The following is a 20112-nucleotide window of genomic DNA, read 5'->3' on the forward strand; positions in this document are numbered from 1 at the left end:
TTTTTTTACATCTTTATTGGAGTATAATTGCTTTAAAATGGTGTATTAGTTTCTGCTTTATAACAAAGTGAATCAGTTATACATATACCTATGTTCCCGTATCTCTTCCCTCTTGCGTCTCCCTCCCTCCCACCCTCCCTATCCCACCCCTCCAGGCGGTCACAAAGCACCGAGCTGATATCCCTGTGCTATGCGGCTGCTTCCCACTAGCTATCTACCTTACGTTTGGTAGTGTATATATGTCCATGCCTCTCTCTCGCTTTGTCACAGCTCACCCTTCCCCCTCCCCATATCCTCAAGTCCATTCTCTAGTAGGTCTGTGTCTTTATTCCTGTCTTACCCCTAGGTTCTTCATGACATTTTTTTTTGTCTTAGATTCCATATATATGTGTTAGCATACGATATTTGTTTTTCTCTTTCTGATTTACTTCACTCTGTATGACAGACTCTAGGTCCATCCACCTCACTACAAATAAGTCAATTTCGCTTCTTTTTATGGCTGAGTAATATTCCATTCTATATATGGGCCACATCTTCTTTATCCATTCATCCGATGATGGACACTTAGGTTGTTTCCATCTCCTGGCTATTGTAAATAGGGCTGCAGTAAACATTTTGGTACATGACTCTATGTGAATTATGGTTTTCTCAGGGTATATGCCCAGTAGTGGGATTGCTGGGTCATATGGTAGTTCTATTTTTAGTTTTTTAAGGAACCTCCATACTGTTCTCCATAGTGGCTGTATCAATTCACATTCCCACCAGCACTGAAGGGTGTTCCCTTTTCTCCACACCCTCTCCAGCATTTATTGTTTGTAGATTTTTTGATGATGGCCATTCTGACCAGTGTAAGATGATATCTCATTGTAGTTTTGATTTGCATTTCTCTAATGATTAATGATGTTGAGCATTCTTTCATGTGTTTGTTGGAAGTCTGTATATCTTCTTTGGAGAAATGTCTGTTTAGGTCTTCTGCCCATTTTTGGATTGGGTTGTTTGTTTTTTTGTTATTGAGCTGCATGAGCTGCTTATAAATTTTGGAGATTAATCTTTTGTCAGTTGCTTCATTTGCAAATATTTTCTCCCATTCTGAGGGTTGTCTTTTGGTCTTGTTTATGGTTTCCTTTGCTGTGCAAAAGCTTTGAAGTTTCATTAGGTCCCATTTGTTTATTTTTGCTTTTATTTCCATTTCTCTAGAAGGTGGGTCAAAAAGGATCTTGCTGTGGTTTATGTCATAGAGTGTTCTGCCTATGTTTTCCTCTAAGAGTCTGATAGTTTCTGGCCTTACATTTAGGTCTTTAATCCATTTTGAGCTTTTTTCTGTGTATGATGTTAGGGAGTATTCTAATCTCATACTTTTACATGTACCTGTCCAGTTTTCCCAGCACCACTTACTGAAGAGGCTGTCCTTTCTCCACTGTACATTCCTGCCTCCTTTATCAAAGATAAGGTGACCATATGTGCGTGGGTTTATCTCTGGGCTTTCTATCCTGTTCCATTGATCTATATTTCTGTTTTTGTGCCAGTACCATACTGTCTTGATTACTGTAGCTTTGTAGTATAGTCTGAAGTCAGGGAGCCTGATTCCTCCAGCTCCATTTTTCGTTCTCAAGATTGCTTTGGCTATTCGGGGTCTTTTGTGTTTCCATACAAATTGTGAAATTTTTTGTTCTAGTTCTGTGAAAAATGCCAGTGGTAGTTTGATAGGGATTGCATTGAACCTGTAGGTTGCTTTGGGTAGTAGAGTCATTTTCACAATGTTGATTCTTCCAATCCAAGAACATAGTATATCTCTCCATCTATTTGTATCATCTTTAATTTCTTTCATCAGTGTCTTATAATTTTCTGCATACAGGTCTTTTGTCTCCTTAGGTAGGTTTATTCCTAGATATTTTATTCTTTTTGTTGCAATGGTAAATGGGAGTGTTTTCTTAATTTCACTCTGAGATTTTTCATCATTGGTGTATGGGAATGCCAGAGATTTCTGTGCATTAATATTGTATCCTGCTACTTTACCAGATTCATTGATTAGCTCTAGTAGTTTTCTGGTAGCATCTTTAGGATTCTCTATGTATAGTATCATGTCATCTGCAAATAGTGACAGCTTTACTTCTTCTTTTCCGATTTGGATTCCTTTTATTTCCTTTTCTTCTCTGATTGCCGTGTCTAAAACTTCCAAAACTATGTTGAATAAAAGTGGTGAGAGTGGGAAACCTTGTCTTGTTCCTGACCTTAGTGGAAATGCTTTCAGTTTTTCACCATTGAGGACGATGTTGGCTGTGGATTTGTCATATATGGTCTTTATTATGTTGAGGAAAGTTCACTCTATGCCTACTTTCTGGAGGATTTTTATCATAAATGGGTATTGAAGTTTTTCGAAAGCTTTCTCTGCATCTATTGAGATGACCATATGGTTTTTCTCCTTCAATTTGTTAATATTGTGTATCACATTGACTGATTTGTACATATTGAAGAATCCTTGCATTCCTGGAATAAACCTCACTTGATCATGGTGTATGATCCTTTTAATGTGCTGTTTGATTCTGTTTGCTAGTATTTTGTTGAGGATTTTTGCACCTATGTTCATCAGTGATATTGGCCTGTAGTTTTCTTTCTTTGTGGCATCCTTGTATGGTTTCAGTATCAGGGTGATGGTGGCCTCATATAATGAGTTTGGGAGTGTTCCTCCCTCTGCTATATTTTGCAAGAGTTTGAGAAGGATAGGTCTTAGCTCTTCTCTAAATGTTTGATAGAATTCGTCTGTGAAGTCATCTGGTCCTGGGCTTTTGTTTGTTGGAAGATTTTTAATCACAGTTTCAATTTCATTACTTTTGAATGGTCTGTTCATATTTTCTATTTCTTCCTGGTTCAGTCTTGGAAGGTTATACCTTTCTACCAATTTGTCCATTTCTTCCAGGTTGTCCATTTTATTGGCACAGAGTTGCTTGCAGTAGTCTTTTACGATGCTTTGTATTTCTGCGGTGTCCGCTGTAACTTCTCCTTTTTCATTTCTAATTTTATTGATTTCAATCCTCTCCCTCTTTTTCTTGATGTGTCTGGCTAATGGTTTATCAATTTTGTTTATCTTCTCAAAGAACGAGCTTTTAGTTTTATTGATCTTTGCTGTTGTTTTCTTTGTTTCTATTTCATTTATTTCTGCTCTGATCTTTATGATTTCTTTCCTTCTGCTAACTTTGGGTTTTGCTGATTCTCCTTTCTCTAGTTCCTTCAGGTGTAAGTTTACATTGTTTATTTGAAATTTTTCTTGTTTCTTGAGGTAGGCTTGTATAGCTATAATCTTCCCTCTTAGAACTGCTTTTGCTGCATCGCATAGGTTTTGGATCGTCGTGTTTTCATTGTCATGTGTCTCTAGGTATTTTTTGATTTCCTCTTTGATTTCTTCAGTGATCTCTTTGTTATTTAGTAACGTATTGATTAGCCTCCATATGTTTGTGTTTTTTATGGTTTTTTCCTCGTAATTCATTTCTAATCTCATAGCGTTGTGGTCAGAAAAGATGCTTGATATGATTTCAATTTTCTTAAATTTACTGAGGCTTGATTTGTGACCCAAGATGTGACCTATCCTGGAGAATGTTCCATGCTCATTTGAGAAGAAAGTGTAATCTGCTGTTTTTGGATGGAATGTCCTATAAATATCAATTAAATCTATTTGTGTCATTTAAAGCTTCTGTTTCCTTATTTATTTTCATTTTGGATGATCTGTGCATTGGGGTAAGTGAGGTGTTAAAGTCCCCCACTATTATTGTTTTACTGTCGATTGCCTTTTATAGCTGTTAGCAGTTGCCTTATATATTGAGGTGCTCCTATGTTGGGTACATAAATATTTATAATTGTTATATCTTCTTGGATTGATCCCTTGATCATTATGTAGTGTCCTTTCTTGTCTCTTGTAACGCTTTTATTTTAAAGTCTATTTTATCTGATATGAGTATTGCTACTCCAGCTTTGATTTCCATTTGCATGGAATATCTTTTTCCATCCCCTCACTTTCAGTCTGTATGTGTGTCTAGGTCTAAAGTGGGTCTCTTTTAGACAGCATATATATGGATCTTGTTTCTGTATCCATTCAGCAAGCCTGTGTCTTTTAGTTGGAGCATTTAATCCATTCACGTTTAAGGTAATTATCGATATATGTTCCTATGAGCATTTTCTTAATTGTTTTGTTTTTGTAGGTCATTTTTTTCTCTTGTGTTTCCCACTTAGAGAAGTTCCTTTAGCATTTGTTGTAGAGCTGGTTTGATGGTACTGAATTCTCTTAGCTTTTGCTTGTCTGTAAAGCTTTTGATTTCTCCATTGAATCTGAATGAGATCCTTGCTGCGTAGAGTAATCTTGGTTGTAGGTTCTTCCCTTTCATCACTTTATCATGCCACTCCCTTCTGGCTTGTAGAGTTTGTGGTGAGAAATCAGCTGTTAACCTTATGGGAGTTCCCTTGTATGTTATTTGTCATTTTTCCCTTGCTGCTTTCAATAATTTTTCTTTGTCTTTACTTTCTGCCAATTTGATTACTGTGTGTCTCGGTGTGTTTCTCCTTGGGTTTATCCTGCCTGGGACTCTCTGTGCTTCCTGGACTTGGGTGGCTATTTTCTTTCCCATGTTAGGGAAGTTTTCGACTATAATCTCTTCAGATATTTTCTCGGGTCCTTTCTCTCTGTCTTCTCCTTCTGGGACCGCTATAATATGAATGGTGTTGCGTTTAATGTTTTCCCGGAGGTGTCTTAGGCTGTCTTCATTTCTTTTCATTCTTTTTTCTTTATTCTCTTCTGCAGCAGTGAATTCCACCATTCTGTCTTCCAGGTCACTTATCCGTTCTTCTGCCTCAGTTATTCTGCTATTGATTCCTTCTACTGTAGTTTTCATTTCAGTTATTGTATTGTTCATCTCTGTTTGTTTGTTCTTTAATTCTTCTAGGTCTTTGTTAAACATTTCTTGCATCTTCTCGATCTTTGCCTCCATTCTTTTTCCGAGGTCCTGGATCATCTTCACTATCATTATTCTGAATTCTTTTTCTGGAAGGTTGCCTATCTCCACTTCATTTAGTTGTTTTTCTGGGGTTTTATCTTGTTCCTTCATCTGGTACATAGCCCTCTGCCTTTTCATCCTGTCTATCTTTCTGTGGATGTGGTTTTTGTTCCACAGGCTGCAGGATTGTAGTTCTTCTTGCTTCTGCTGTCTGCCCTCTAGTGGATGTCTAAAATGTTTTAAATTTGGATCCTCTGTCTTTGTTTTGGATGTATTTTCTTAGACGATGATAATCTTTTCCAATAAGGTGGGTGACAAACAATCCAAATCCTTGAACTACCAAAAATGGTGTTACTTTCTTCTGACTCTTGAATGATGCACTTCAGCTACAGAGAGAATTCTCTTTAAAATGATTTTCCCACCAGCATCCAGTGTGCTGATGTCAATCTGATTGTCATTCCCTTCTAGCTAATTTGCTGGCCTTCAGGATTTTCTTCATTCTTGAGGTTCTGAAATTTCACTTATAGATATGTTTTTGTTTTTTTCAGTCCATTTTCTTTAATATAGTATTACTTCTGTTCTGGGAAATGAATTTCCTTCTCTCTCTTTCTTGTGCATGCACGCTCATTTATTTTCTCTGCCACCCCCCCAGCCCATTTCCCTTGCTCTTAGTATATTCTTCCCTCCAATCTGTTCTTTCTTTCAGCAACTCTTCTTAGAAAAATAGTGAAACTTCTGTGTATACTTTTGCGCTACATTCTCAGAGAATGCCAGTGGCCCAAATTGGCAAGTTATTAAATTCACTCTCACTGTTACAGTAGCCTGTTCCTCTGTCAAGGATACAATGTCCTATCCTATGCACGTAACAATGCTTATTTTAGATCATTTTATGCCTCTTGTTGCTTTAATAAGTCTGACTCCTCATGTGTTCATTCAACAATATTTACTAGGCACACACGAAGATCCAGGCACTTTTCTGGTTGCTGAAGATTGAATTTGATGCCTCTGTCATGGTGTTAACTTTTCTCTTGGGTGTGTGATTATGGTAGCAAGCTAGCGCATCCTTTTCTATAGGTGACAGGCTATATAAACATCCTTTACCTGCAGCCAGAAATATTTTTTTTCATGTGCAAAGTGTCTTAAAGTTTGAAAAGACTGACATTAAAATCCAGTTTTCCTAATTCTCTTGTCCTTCATTACTAACTGACATCACTGGTCTCTCTTTTTTGTTGTTGTTTTTTTAACAGTTGGCTGAAGCTGAACAGAGGCTGCTAGGATACGGCATGTTCTTCCCTATTACTTTAAGTCCAAATTATTTTCCTCCTGCAGACGTTTACGTTTCTAATCCAGCCCCATTCTAGTCAAGAGTCCTCTTATTTCACAAATCAGGAAACTGATGTTGAGAATGTAAAGCAACTTTCTCAAGGTCACACAGGTCATAATATGTAAGAAGCAAGAACTCCAGTGCAGTTTTTCCTCTGCACTTTAAAAAGCTTCTGCTATGTGTGGGGGCTGGGGGCATATGGGAAATCTCTGTACCTTCCTCTCAATTTTGCTGTGAACCTAAAACTGCTCTTAAAAAATGTCTTAAAATTTTAAAAAAGAAGAAGGAAAAGCTTCTGCTTAAGACAGACCCTGCTCAGGTCAATCAGTACTTTTCCAAGTGCTGAGACAAGTCAGGCAATATCAGTTCTGATTTCTTTCTCAAACTCTTCCCACTGCCTTCTGTTCCTTTGTTTCACTCTGGTCGGGATTGTCTCTGGCACTGCTGTAATCTGGGCATTCCCTTTGGTTCTCCTCTGTGTTTAATTCCCATTTTCTGGACCTAAGAAGTTCTTTTTCTTTGCATTACTCTCACATTTTTAAAAAACACATCTTCTAGGAGCTTTCTAAGCTCTTAAAGGAGAAAAACATTCAAGATTTTGTGTATCTAATCATATATATCTATTCTATTTTCACACTTGACTGATAATTTACCAGGGTATAAAATTCTACTTTAAAATAACTTCCCTCCTTAAATCAACTATACTTCAATAAAATAAATTAAAAAAAACTTTCCTCCAGAATTTTAAAGCCATTGTTCTGTTTTCAGCATCACTGGTGATAACACCAGTGCCATTGTGTTTCCTGCCATTTGTCTATGACTGGTTTTCTTTCTCTGGAACCTTTCAGAATCTTCACTTTACTTGTAGACTTAATATCTCACAATTATATGCCTTATTTGGCTTCTGTTTTTCATGCACTGAACTGAACATTCTATGAGGATTTTCAGTTTGGAGAGACTAGTATTATTTCTCAATTTCACCCCCTCCATTTCCTTTAAAAAAAATTTTTTTTTTTAGAACTTTTATTCTAAATTGTTAGATCTCTTAGATTGAGCATAATTTTTTTATCTTTTCATCCTTGACTTTTATATTTCTTCTCTGAGAAATTCTCTTCTAATTTAACCTTCTGTTGACTCCCATATTTCATTTTTAACATTTTTACTTTTGGAGAGCTCTTTTTTTTTTTTTTTGCGATACGTGGGCCTCTCACTGTTGTGGCCTCTCCCGTTGCGGAGCACAGGCTCTGGACGCACAGGCTCAGTGGCCATGGCTCACGGGCCCAGCCGCTCCACGGCATGTGGGATCTTCCCGGACCAGGGCACGAACCCGTGTCCCCTGCATCAGCAGGCAGACTCTCAACCACTGCGCCACCAGGGAAGCCCTCCTCCAGTGTCCGTTGAACCTTAAATGTACATTCATATTTAAGTGTGATGCTCCAAGATGCTGATTGGAAGATCTGGGTGGGGTAGCATTTGTTGACTGGTAAACTTCATTATATGATGAACAGTGAAGGTAGTAAACAGCCCTTTAAATTGTGGGTCCCAAAAGTCGTGAGGACATCTTCCTTCTAGAGCCATTCATCTTCTCTAGGAAGAAGTCCTTCAGTCCTGCCAGGACTGGTGGAAACAGTACATGTGGCATTTTGGGGAAGATGACCAAGGGTCCCAGAGGTCAGCCAGATGTCCGCTTAAACCTCTTCTTTTCAGCCTATGCCTCACCTTGTCCTTTTGGGCTTGTACCCTCTAAATACTATCCAATTTCTACAAAGGGTAAATCTCTTCTCCAAGGAGCAGGTTAGGGGTGGTTGGCTGATTTCAGCAGGGTAAAGAGTCCTGCCAAGGTTTAATTATCTGTATACAGACTTTCAGCCAATTCCCTGTTAACAACCACATGCTCCTCTCTCTTTCCAAGTTGCCTCCAGGTTCTTATACTTGTTTTTTCTTCCGAGAAGATGTTGAAATATTTCCGCTGCTCATGTCTCCTCTCTGCTTATGGTTTAATAAATGTTATACTCCTTTACTAGTATTTTAGTAGAGATTTGCTGAGGAAGAGAGATGGATACATTTATCGATCTGCTAGGATGAACTAAAAATCTGGCTGAATAACTGTATCCTGTAATCGCTAGAAAAACCTCATTTATTCACTCCCAGATGCAATAAAGTTTGCATATTCTTAAACAGCCCTAAAAAATAAGGAATTACTTAGTATCACATTTAATAAATTCTGCAACACAGAACTGTGTGAATCTAGGAAATCGAAAGCATCAACTTCTCCTCTAGCTAACACTTTTAAAATATAAATACTTTTACCATTTGCCTTAACTACATTTCATATTGAGATGGCATGCCTTCAAATAAAAACATCTTAAAATTGAAAACTAAAATTCCATTTTCATCTGTATATACCATGTGACTCTTCTGGGCACAGGCGATTCATGGTTTTTGTGATTTATTTTTAGAGGAGAACACTAAAGAATGGAACAACCACAGCTTGTTACTTTGCAACAATTCACACTGACTCATCGCTGCTCCTTGCGGAAATTACAGGTGAGGAGATGAAAGGATGATTTACGGGCACGTGAAGCATGTCCAGACCATGCCAGCAGTGACTTATACTTGTGAGCAGTCCTGCCTTTTAATTGCTAGAATTTAAGCACTGCATTTCTTGCAAGTAATTAGGTATTTGTGTATCACTGTGGCCCTTGAACTTTTTCTGTTAAGTAATTTATTTTAGTTTTTGGCTGCAGAATGATGTAAATGGATCTGAATTTTGTGTATTAATTTAGGGCTTTTTGGAGCAGGTTTACTAATTCTAGCAATAGCAACAGTTTATCTATCAGCAGATAGATCTTAGCTGTTGGCTAGACTCAGGGCACTATGCTAGATGCAGGGAACACAGTAAAACGGAAAATAGTCTCTGCCCTTGAGGAACCAGACAGGATTAACTGATTAATAGGTACATCCACTGATTAATGACTTTAGTAATAGCTGTAGTGCTTTTACTAGATGCCTGGTATTGTGCAAAGAACTCTACGTGGGTTAGTTCAGCTCAGTTGCAAACAGCCTTCTGGAGCAGTTATTCAGGTCCTTGTGTTACAGATGGATAAACTGATGCTCAGAGAGGTTATGTAACATGCCCAAGTCACACAGCTAGTAAGCAGAGCTGAGACTGGATTTACACTGATGATTCCAAAACTTGTACCCAGTACAGTGCCTAGCACATAGCAAGTGCTCAGTAAATACTGTTGACTGATGTGCTGACGCTACTGCTTGCTGGCCAAGGTAGTTTATACCAAAGACTTCAAGGGTGACACTGAAAGTAAATATTGCAAATTTTGGAGGAGACAGAATGAACCCAGAATTGGATCGCCTGGGAAGATTTCATTGAAGGGATCTTTAAATTGGTCTTTGAAGGGAAGATAAAATGAGGAGAGAGGAAAATGCCTTTCAGACAGGAAAGATGACATGGGGTTTGGGTATGGGGACAGGAACGTTCATAGTGGATATACAGGAGGCAGGGAACAGAGTAGCTGAACTAAAGGGAAGGATTCATGGCATGGTGGGATGGGAGAGGTTGGGCAGAGGGGATGGTTCAGTCTCTGGAGAGATTCAAATATGCATCAGACTCAAAAAAGTTTTCAGCGAGATGAGGTATGTGATGAAGGTGGTGTTTTAAGGAAGAGTAATCTAATGGCCAGGTATTACAGTGAATTACAGGGGAAAGAGAGAGATAGACTTCTGAAAGACTCAAGACAGAGGTGGAGACATTGCTGAAAAAATGAACATTGCCTCATGTAGCATCAACTTTCTAGCTGAAATAGAATTCCTCTAGCACCTTTGATAAGCATGAGGTTCTCCAGTGCTGAGAACTGCTGGTAGGAGTAAGTAAAATCCCCCACAGATAATGATATTGGCACTGCTACACTTAAGAATAGCGACAGTATCTTTTCTAAGCCCATGTGCCAGCCACTTTACATACATTATTGGGTATAGTCCTCATAACCCTGCACATAGCAGAGGACACTGGGCACATCTGGGTTTAGACCTTAAGCAAATAATATCCTTCATTCTGGGAGTAATCAGAGGAGTAAGGTGCTAACGGGAGAACCTTTACTACTTACAGAATTGATCGAGGTCTTGTTGTTATCGTTCTTAAATGGTGTGATGATCTTTTACATTCTCACTTATGTTTTTATAACGATTTTAATTTAAGATGTTTTAAAGAGGCTTAGGAAAGGTACAGTTTGGGAAAGAAACATGACTTTAGATTCTTTTTGTGTGTGTCTCACAGATAAATTCGGGCAGCGGGCATTTGTGGGCAAAGTCTGCATGGATTTGAATGACACTGTTCCAGAATACAAGGAAACCACTGAGGAATCAATCAAGGAAACAGAGAGGTATGTTTGTCTTGATTTGTCTTACGGATGGAGTTGGAGATGGGAAAAAGAAACCTCTTTAACCCAGGCAGAATGTGCACATATATCACTGCCTGGGTTTGCCTAACTTCATGAAATTGATCTGATCCTAAGGAAAATGTTGCATGTCAGTACTATTTTTGTATATCAAATCATATTTTAAAGCCGCTGGGAACTTGTTATAGGAGTCCTAGGGCAAATCCCTTTATAAAATGAAGGAGTTTTTAAAAAGTAAATGATTTACCCACTCCCTGTCATTCGTTGTAGATCGGGGCTTCTCCTGTAGATTAAACCTGCACTGTCTGTGGCCTGCTCATTAAATTACTTTTGGTTGTGGGTCATCCTATTGCTTGAGATCATGTGCTTTTGTTATGTTCTTTTTATTTTACACGGGGATATGCTAGTGATACCATAGGTACTTTTTCTATATTTCTTTAATGGCTTTTCCATGGTGCCTTGAGGATTTGACAAGGAATTGTGTTGTATGACACTCAACATCCAAGAGATATAGAAGAAAATTCTTTAGCTTTAAATCTTGCCTAAGACCAAACATATCCTGATGCAAGTTTGAGAAGTCCAGCTTTTCTCCATTCCCCAGGCCTCCTTCACCTTAAGTGTGTCCTCTGTAAAGGGTGGCTTAGGTGCTGCTATGTTCCCAGAGAGAGAAGGAAGCACACACTTTCCCTTTAGCATTTGGCCATATGCTCAACTTTTCTATGAATCTGTGTTTGTGGGAATAGTGAACCCTGATTCACATTTTATTCTTAAACAAAGGATTACCAGAAAGCAGGAAGCTATAGCTCATAAATATTTCCAGCCAGGGCAGAAACAGTCATTTCATAGGCCCTATGGATACCACCATCCCTGCAGATATAATTGGTAAGATCACCATCCCTGTCACTACCCATTTCACAACCATGTCTGGCCTATTCCTTCTGCTTTACTCCAACATCCATGCCCAGTAGGACTCAGCCTTTGAAAATAAATGATGCTATTGTGATTTTGTGAGCAAGCAGCTTCCACTTTAGGGAAACTGGGAGTAGAGAGCCCCATGGCTTCTAAACACCTCCAGATACATAGGACTCCATGACTCTGATATCCATGGAACATAACATACTGCAGTATTCCCCCAAACAGAGCTTAAGCTAGTAGAATGGCTTGAGTGCTGTGGGAATACTTGTGAACAGCCCGGCTGATGTTAGATGATAAAATTGCATTTCCCTGTGATTTTGCACTCCATCGCTCTGGCTGCAAATGAGAAAGCAGGGTAATTACTGCTTGCTAATCCTTAATTAGTGGTGGTGAAACATGTGCAGCATTAGAAATGTTTACACGGAAATTAGGACATGTAAGGCTCATGTTTTCGTGCTTTTAAAAAATTAATTTCAAAAATGCCTGAATGTTCTAACTTCCCGTTTGTTGCTTTATTTCAGATTTGTGTCAGAAATGCTCCAAAGGAATGTAAGTAAACTTGTTCCCAGCTCGCTTTTTAATTGCCTTCCTGTTAGTTGTAGGATTTGTTCTTAAGCTGTTTGGTAGAGATTAGCCTGTGTACATTTGGCCTATTCCATGCATGCAGAAGTATTTTCCTAAAGCCTTAAATTGTTTTCATGGTGGATGCATCAACTCAGTTCAGGAAGGTCAGGCATTTTTTACTTTCTCAGTGGTTTTCCCTCCCTCTCCTCTAGGACCTTCTAATTTCATAGGACAGGCCGGTGGGGAGGCAGGAGAGGGCTTCATGCATGTAGACAGATTGGTGGCAACTGGATGCTGTGGCATGGTTTGTTGGCTACATCACCATTGGCTCTGGCCTCTTGTACCCCCTGATCTGGTCTGAAACACAGGTGGTGTCCAGCCCTGATGCCCCAGCCAGACTGCCTTGGTCCACAGATGCGTGCATGTCGTGTGGCCTGCAGGCACTCAGCCAGGCACCCCCGTTCCACAGTGCCCTGGTGTTGGTGATCCTGTGAAGACAGTGCTGTTTTCTGTCCCACCCCCAGCAGGCTTGTCTATGGCTCTGCTGTGCCGTCTCTTAGATTTGCAAACCAGACTCTTCCCTCACCAATTTTTAAGGTCTGACTGGAAGCCATAGGAAACCTCAGTATTTCTTTCAGTCTAATCTTGGGAGACCTAGGTGCAGCTTTGTGGATCCTTATCCTTGCTGCTCTTCTATGAGTCCTTCTCTACTGCTCAGCCACAAAGGTGACATCAGAGCCATGCCTGCAACTAAGTAAAAGTCCTCAGGGAGGCCATGGCCAGCATACCACCCCAAGATGTAGAAAGGGGCACAGGCCACCACTTCATTCTTAGTCTTCCCAGCACTCTCCCTTAAAACGTCTCCTCTGCCTCCTAATTCTCTTCATAAAAGCCACCCAGTCTAGGCCTGGTCTGAGCCTTCACGTGCCTTGCGTTTGAGATGGGATCTTCTTCCATTGAACTTGGTGCTACAGAATATACCCTTCCTTGTTCTCATCCGTGAGCCATTTCCATGAAATCCAGCACTTCTACCCACTCCTGGAATGAAGGACTGTCCCTAGAGATGAAGACATAAAATCATTTTGTGGTATGATATGCATTTCCTTACCAAGTGTTTTTGATTATTTCCAGTATTCTAGAGTGCAGCCCATAGTGACACCACGTTTTTCCCTTTCCTGCTCTGAGACTTTGTTGGGTGAACTTGGAAACATTGCGAAGACCCATGATTTGCACATTCAGGTGGGCGTTTTTCTCCTATTTGCCTCTGTCTAGACCTGCAAAACTTCTCTGTACCCTAAATTCTGGCAGTAATCTCGTAATCTCCAATTCTTTTACTGAGATGATGGAGGAGGTGGGTTTCCCCTTTTCTCTTTTAGTTCTTTTGGTTGGCAATTAACGTGACATAAAGCAGATTAACAGGAGAAAATCAAATTTATTATGTGCATACAGGAAATCCACATAAGTATGAAGAATTCCAAAGACAGCAAGGCAAGGTGAGGTATACATATATCCTGGACTAAGTAGAAGGAAACAGGGGTCTGAGGTTTCAAGGGGAAATAAGGTAATTCACTGGAAGATAAAAAGAGTTAATATTTGGTAAACAAAAGTTTTCTGAACCATTCAAAGACAATGGGACACAGACAAGTTTGATTAAATGGGCTTGCTAGGTTCCTCTTGTCTACTATGCCTAATACCTTACTACAGTTATCTATGGTAATAGCTCCTTCCTGGGACAGCCCTCCTATCTTAAATTCTTTTAGGTGGTAAGGAGGGAGTTCAAAGGTTCTTCCTGAGTCTTTCGGGCATTGATTGGTTTTTAACTCAAAATAATCTACATGGGCTTCCCTGGTGGCGCAGTGGTTGGGAGTCCGCCTGCTGATGGGGGGCACGGGTTCGTGCCCCGGTCCAGGAGGATCCCACGTGCTGCGGAGCGGCTGGGCCCGTAAGCCATGGCCACTGGGCCTGCACATCCGGAGCCTGTGCTCCGCGGCGGCGGGAGAGGCTGCAGTGGTGGGAGGCCCACATACTGCAAAAATAATAATCTACATGCCAGAGTGGCACATCATGGGGGCGGCCTGCCTTTAGCCCCATAAGATCTCAAGATACAGCATCACAGGACATAAGGTCCCTTACAGATATCACCTAAATCTAGTTCTTTAATTTTTTTAGTTAAAAAAAGTTAAGAAACCTGAAGTTCCTTTTGCCTTCAATCTTCTCTGATCTGGCTCCGAGAGATGAGAACATCTTAAGTAACCAAGCAAGATCAATGGCAAACTGGTTACCTGTTCTCTGTAGGATACATTTAATGCATTTCTTTCCTGCTTTCTTTTCTTTGATACTTTCTCAGTGTTCTAGTCCTTCCTTTTTGGAGGAACCGTCTATTATTTGAAAAGCAAAAAGAACCTAATTTCCACCTTACCAAAATGGACTTAAAAGCCCTTTTGTTCCAAGTTTCTTAATTTAAAATCAGGAACAAAACAGTATATCTTACTTTGTCATTAAGCGGTTGCAATTTAGGGATAAAACACTTTCTAAATCTTCCAGCTGGGTTAAAATTGGGACCTCCCCTTCCCCCATCCAAACTTCATTACATACTGCACTAAAATTCTCCCTCTTAAGAGCTATCTTTAAACAAAGGGCGTGTCGGGGAAAGGAAACACATAGATCCTTTATCATTTTTTAGGGTGGAAGTGTTTTTTTTTTTTTAAGATTTATCTTGTTAGGACTCATTAACTATTTTCATTTTTCCCCCCTTTTTCTTTTTTGATGGGCTGTGATATTCAATCCCACACAACAATTGCCGGGGAAGAAAAAGTTATCCTTGACCTATTTAGGGTCCCTGACTGGGCCTGAAAACTAAACTGACAAAGCTAAACAAGAGAAAAGCATACAAATTTATTTCATATAAGGTTTACATGGCACAGGAGCCTTTATAAGGAAACAAAGACACAAAGAAACAGACCTGAGTATTTTTATGTTAGGTGTGGTGACAAGTGTACAGTCCTGGAGGAACATAAGTTAAGGAGTACAAGGTAAGTGTATTAGCAAGGCCTGTTTCTTCTTGGTTCCCTTTGTCTTCAGAGATAAGGATGCTCCTTTCCGCTATGTATAGGGCGGGCGCCTCTCATTTACGGGAGCCTGTGCTCCGGTCACAGGGGAAAAGGGTGGGGGCAAAATCAGAGTGACCTTCCTGCTTCTGCCATTTTCTCAAACCCCTTCGGCATAAAGTATTCAGTATCCCAAGGTGGCATATTTTGGGTTCGTGTGTCCCAATCCCAGAAACACACAACAAAATCAAGTATATACTTACTGGCGTTGTATATATGTGTATAAGTGCATATAATCAAATCTATCAAAATGACACAAATCTCTTCTGATGCCCATGCCCATTTCTTCAGTGGTCTGGAGTTCCTCAAGGCCAAGGATAGAACTCATTCTGCAGGTAGAACATTCTGTTTTTAGTCCATTGCTGTTGTTTTCTTTCATTTATTTGGTTATGCATACTCTACCTCAAGGAGAAAGGGAAATGGCATTGCTGTTCTTGGAAGTGGTAACTTGCTCATGAGTTATTTCCCATAATATATGGTCATCACCGGCTGGTCAGAAATGATTTTTGTTTTAGGTGAGGGGCTGGGATGGTGACACTTACGTTGTATCTGCAGTCTCAGGTTTGTGGTGCCCTGGAGCAAAGACAGTGTGGGGGCCAGGACTCACTTGTTTTCCTTGTGTGTGGATTCTCATAGGCTCTTTCTTGATGACCGCAGGACTGCCTAGCTCTGTTATTTTCCAACTGTTTCCTGCAGAAGAACTCATCCTGGAAGCTGACAAAGGGGATAGAATGGGGACAGGGTCCCAGAGTCCTAACCCTGCTTCATCCTGCGTAGCAACTTGTTTATGCTGTTTACATATTGAATTTCTATGATTTTTTAAATAAGAATAACACATCTAAAGCTAAAAGAATTTGGAAAATCACTCATCTATCCCAACGCTTTTATTTGAGAGATGAGAACATGGAGGCCCAAAGAGAAAACAATGGACTCAACCCTAAGGCACATAACTAGGGTCAGAACTTGGGCTAAAATTCAGCTTTTTATTTCAAATTTCAGCTTTCTATGAGTAAACCATGCTCTGTCCTTTTGATGGCCAATGAACTCTTCTTAAACGGCCAACACCAGAAGTAGGAGGTGACCGACCATGAATAGCTAGGCTCTTGACTCTCTACAAGGAGTACTTTTTATTTTTACTTATTCTTGCTATAGTTTGGAATTTGAAAAGACTTTGTCAGAAAAACATCACATGGGTTAGGGTTAGGATATTACATGTTCATATAATTACATTTTCATAGTTTCTTTATCATATATATCTTATATAATAAGAATTGTTTCAAATAAAATACACAAGAATCTTCTTTTTTTTTTACGTAGGCAAGTAGGAACCATCCATGTCATTTGGGGGTACGAAGTATAATTTCTAATGGTATTTTACATTAAAAAATTGAAAATATTTCTTTTAGAGCCATATAAGTGAAAATCATGATGAAGTTAAAGCTGTGAAAAACTTATACCCCGGTTATAAAAACTACACAGATGTGTATGATAAAAACAACCTTCTGACAAATAAGGTAAGTTGTCCATCATGATATAATCTATATGAAGTACGGCATATTTATCTAAATTTTAAAATCTCAGTAGTAATCTTCAGACTTCTATAACACACATGCATTTCCCAAACTCAAGTACAGAGTGTGCATACGCATGTGTGCATAGAATTAAAAATGGGCCTGAAGTTTCATCCCTAATGAATAAATCATTAAATTTATTGGTAAATAAATCTAAAAGCTTCTTTGAGGTGGGAATGTCATGTGGTCCAAGGACATTTTGTCAGTATCCATTAGTGACAATGTGCATTCCTTTGAGTTAGAAAATGTATTTCTGAAGATCCATTCTGTAAGGACTATGAATAGGGATGTTAATTACATATGAAAATTAAAAAATGGCTATCAGTGGGAAATTGTTTAAATTATAGAACATACATAATTAGAATTTTATCCAACATTCACAAAGAATGAAGTATACAGACTTACAAGGAAGAGTGTTTGTACAGTATTGTTTGATATGTGTGTATACGTGCGGGTGCGTGCTCACTTACCAAACACTGTCTGGAAGACACACATTGAACGTTAAAAGTGATCCTTCCTGAGGGAGAAAGCAGAGGACTTTTTACTTTTTATTTTTAAACACTCTAAGATTGCTTTGTAAAAGAAATGAGTATTACTACATTTATAATTAAACAATTTTAAGTTAATTAAAATTAATATGAGTGAGGAGAGACCTCATTACAACAATATACCCCCTGGCCTTGGCATTTAATGAAATGTATGAACTGCATGGAGAGTTTAACTATTACAGCAAATAAATTCTTAGGGACTTTGTGCTCAGAGATCTGAATGTGACTGATTTGAAAGGTTAATACTCTGCACAGATCTTGTTTATGCTACATCATAATTTTCATCCTCCTCTACATATATTTCTATATAATTAATAAATTAGCCTTCAATTTGCATGTTAATTTTACTTGCATAGAGGTCAACTGGACCAACCCTCATTTATTTTATAGATTAAAAAAGAGAGAAAAAGATCCACAAATGTGTGGGACTTTCGTAATCCAGTGTTTTCACAGGCCTTTTCTGAGGTGTAACTTGGGCACAGTGATTTTATACATACAGGTACTCTCAATGTTCTTGTGAAGATGATAACAGATAAGTCACAGCTTTTATGTGCACCTATAATATCTTGCTGTGAGTGAGGACTGACTTAAGCATTTTTGAGTGGTAGACTCCACATAGGATGCTCTTCTCTCCAGACAGTGATGGCACATGGCTGCTACCTTTCTGAAGAAGAACTGGATTTATTCAGGGAACGAGGAGCATCCATCTCGCATTGTCCCAATTCTAACTTATCGTAAGTAGGCAATTATTGATTAGTAGATTATGAACATTTGGGTTGCAAAGTAGCAGCCAAATACCTTTGTTTTCTCAGTTATTCCTCCAGTATCTCTCTTCTGTGGTTATGTTCAATTGGGATGTGAACTAGATAGAAGGATACCTACCTATACTGTATTGGGGAGACAGCACTTAAAAGAGGCTATTTTTTGCAGGGTATGCATTTGAAGAGCACCACATCTCTTAAAATTTCTGAGTTTGCACAAAACAGAACAATAGGAAATAGAGTTCAAAACCAATAGCACTGAGAACTTAGAGCTAAGGACTGAAAGAGTGGGTGTGCCAACCAGGTGTTCCAGAGAGAGTGTACTGACCTCTTACTACTTTGTGTTGTACAAATTACTAGAAATGTGCACATTACCAGAAATGGTGCAATGCTACTAGAAGCCAGCACCCTTCAGAAAATGTCATGCTGTTATATCTGACGAGATGCACTTAGGAGGGAACTTGTCCTACTGTAATTCACGCAAACAAAATTTTTATTTATACCTGGTTCATAACCTTTGAAAGGTTATAGATGCATAAGGGAACCAGATGAAACTTGTGGTCTGGATCTTCAGAAAAAAAAGCCCATAGAGGGCTTCCCTGGTGGCGCAGTGGTTGAGAGTCCACCTGCCGGTGCAGGGGACACAGGTTCGTGCCCCGGTCTGGGAAGATCCCACATGCCGCGGGGCGGCTAGGCTCGTGAGCCATGGCCGCTGAGCCTGTGCTCCGCAGTGGGAGAGGCCACAGCAGGGAGAGGCCCGCGTAACGCCAAAAAAAAAAAAAAAAAAAAAAAAAACCATAGACAAAACAATGCATCTAATTTCAGGGAATTCATAGATTCCATAATGCCAGTCCTTGGGTGCTAGGCTAAGAATTCATGCTCCACGATTAGATACAGAAAGGATTTCTCATTTCTTGTGTTAGTTGGCTCAGAACAGAGCTAGAGGCAGGTCGGGGTGGATCATTCATATATTCATTCAATAAATTTATTAGCTTCTGCTAGATTTCTTTTAACGTCTTTATTGGAGTATAATTGCTTTACAATGGTGTATTAGTTTCTGCTTTATAACAAAGTGAATCAGTTATACGTATACATATGGTCCCATATCTCCTCCCTCTTGCGTCTCCCTCCCTCCCTATCCCACCCATCCAGGTGGTCACAAAGCACCGAGCTGATCTCCCTCTGCTATGCAGCTGCTTCCCACTAGCTATCTATTTTACATTTGGTAGTGTATATATGTCCATGCCACTCTCTCACTTTGTCACAGCTTACCCTTCCCCCTCCCCATATCCTCAAGTCCATTCTCTAGTAGGTCTGTGTCTTTATTCCCGTCTTACCCCTAGGTTCTTCATGACCTTTTTTTTCTTTTCCTTAGATTCCATATATATGTGTTAGCATACAGTATTTGTCTTTCTCTTTCTGACTTACTTCACTCCGTATGACAGACTCTAGGTCCATCCACCTCACTACAAATAAGTCAATTTCGTTTCTTTTTATGGCTGAGTATTCCATTGTATATATGTGCCACATCTTCTTTATCCATTCATCTGTCAACAGACACTTAGGTTGCTTCCATGTCCTGGCTATTGTAAAGAGTGCTGCAATGAACATTGTGGTCCATGACTCTTTTTGAATTATGGTTTTCTCAGGGTATATGCCCAGTAGTGGGATTGCTGGGTCATACAGTAGTTCTATTTTTAGTTTCTTAAGGAACCTGCATACTGTTCTCCATAGTGGCTGTATCAATTTACATTCCCACCAACAGTGCAAGAGGGTTCCCTTTTCTCCACACTCTCTCCAGCATTTATTGTTTCTAGATTTTTTGATGATGGCCATTCTGACTGGTGTGAGATGATACCTCACTGTAGTTTTGATTTGCATTTCTCTAATGATTAATGATGTTGAGCATCCTTTCAAATGTTTCTTGG

At 39.4% G+C, this 20112-nt stretch overlaps 1 protein-coding gene and 1 long non-coding RNA gene across 3 annotated transcripts in view; one reads left to right on the forward strand and one right to left on the reverse strand.

The window, feature by feature from the left end:
• The window catches only part of GDA (guanine deaminase), a 130987-nt gene that overhangs the window by 63285 nt on the left and 47590 nt on the right, over positions 1-20112 (forward strand). The window contains exons 4-9 of one of the 2 annotated variants that reach the window (XM_029203784.1): positions 8766-8853; positions 10598-10703; positions 12155-12182; positions 13329-13436; positions 16711-16818; positions 18060-18157. In XM_029203784.1, coding sequence (XP_029059617.1) covers positions 8766-8853; positions 10598-10703; positions 12155-12182; positions 13329-13436; positions 16711-16818; positions 18060-18157 — 536 coding nt within the window. The remainder of the gene's footprint in view (positions 1-8765; positions 8854-10597; positions 10704-12154; positions 12183-13328; positions 13437-16710; positions 16819-18059; positions 18158-20112) is intronic. The other variant, XM_029203785.1, reaches the window with a different exon arrangement.
• The window catches only part of LOC114884668, a 129888-nt gene continuing 123398 nt past the window's right edge, over positions 13623-20112 (reverse strand). The window contains exons 3-6 of the long non-coding RNA XR_003790879.1: positions 17346-17392; positions 15912-16018; positions 15508-15633; positions 13623-13766 (exon numbers count right to left, since the gene is read on the reverse strand). This is a non-coding gene — a long non-coding RNA (uncharacterized LOC114884668). The remainder of the gene's footprint in view (positions 13767-15507; positions 15634-15911; positions 16019-17345; positions 17393-20112) is intronic.

This window comes from Monodon monoceros, unplaced genomic scaffold (genome assembly GCF_005190385.1).
Source record: "Monodon monoceros isolate NGI ecotype Baffin Bay Population unplaced genomic scaffold, NGI_Narwhal_1 Super_Scaffold_5, whole genome shotgun sequence".
Classification (NCBI taxonomy): Eukaryota; Metazoa; Chordata; class Mammalia; order Artiodactyla; family Monodontidae; genus Monodon; species Monodon monoceros.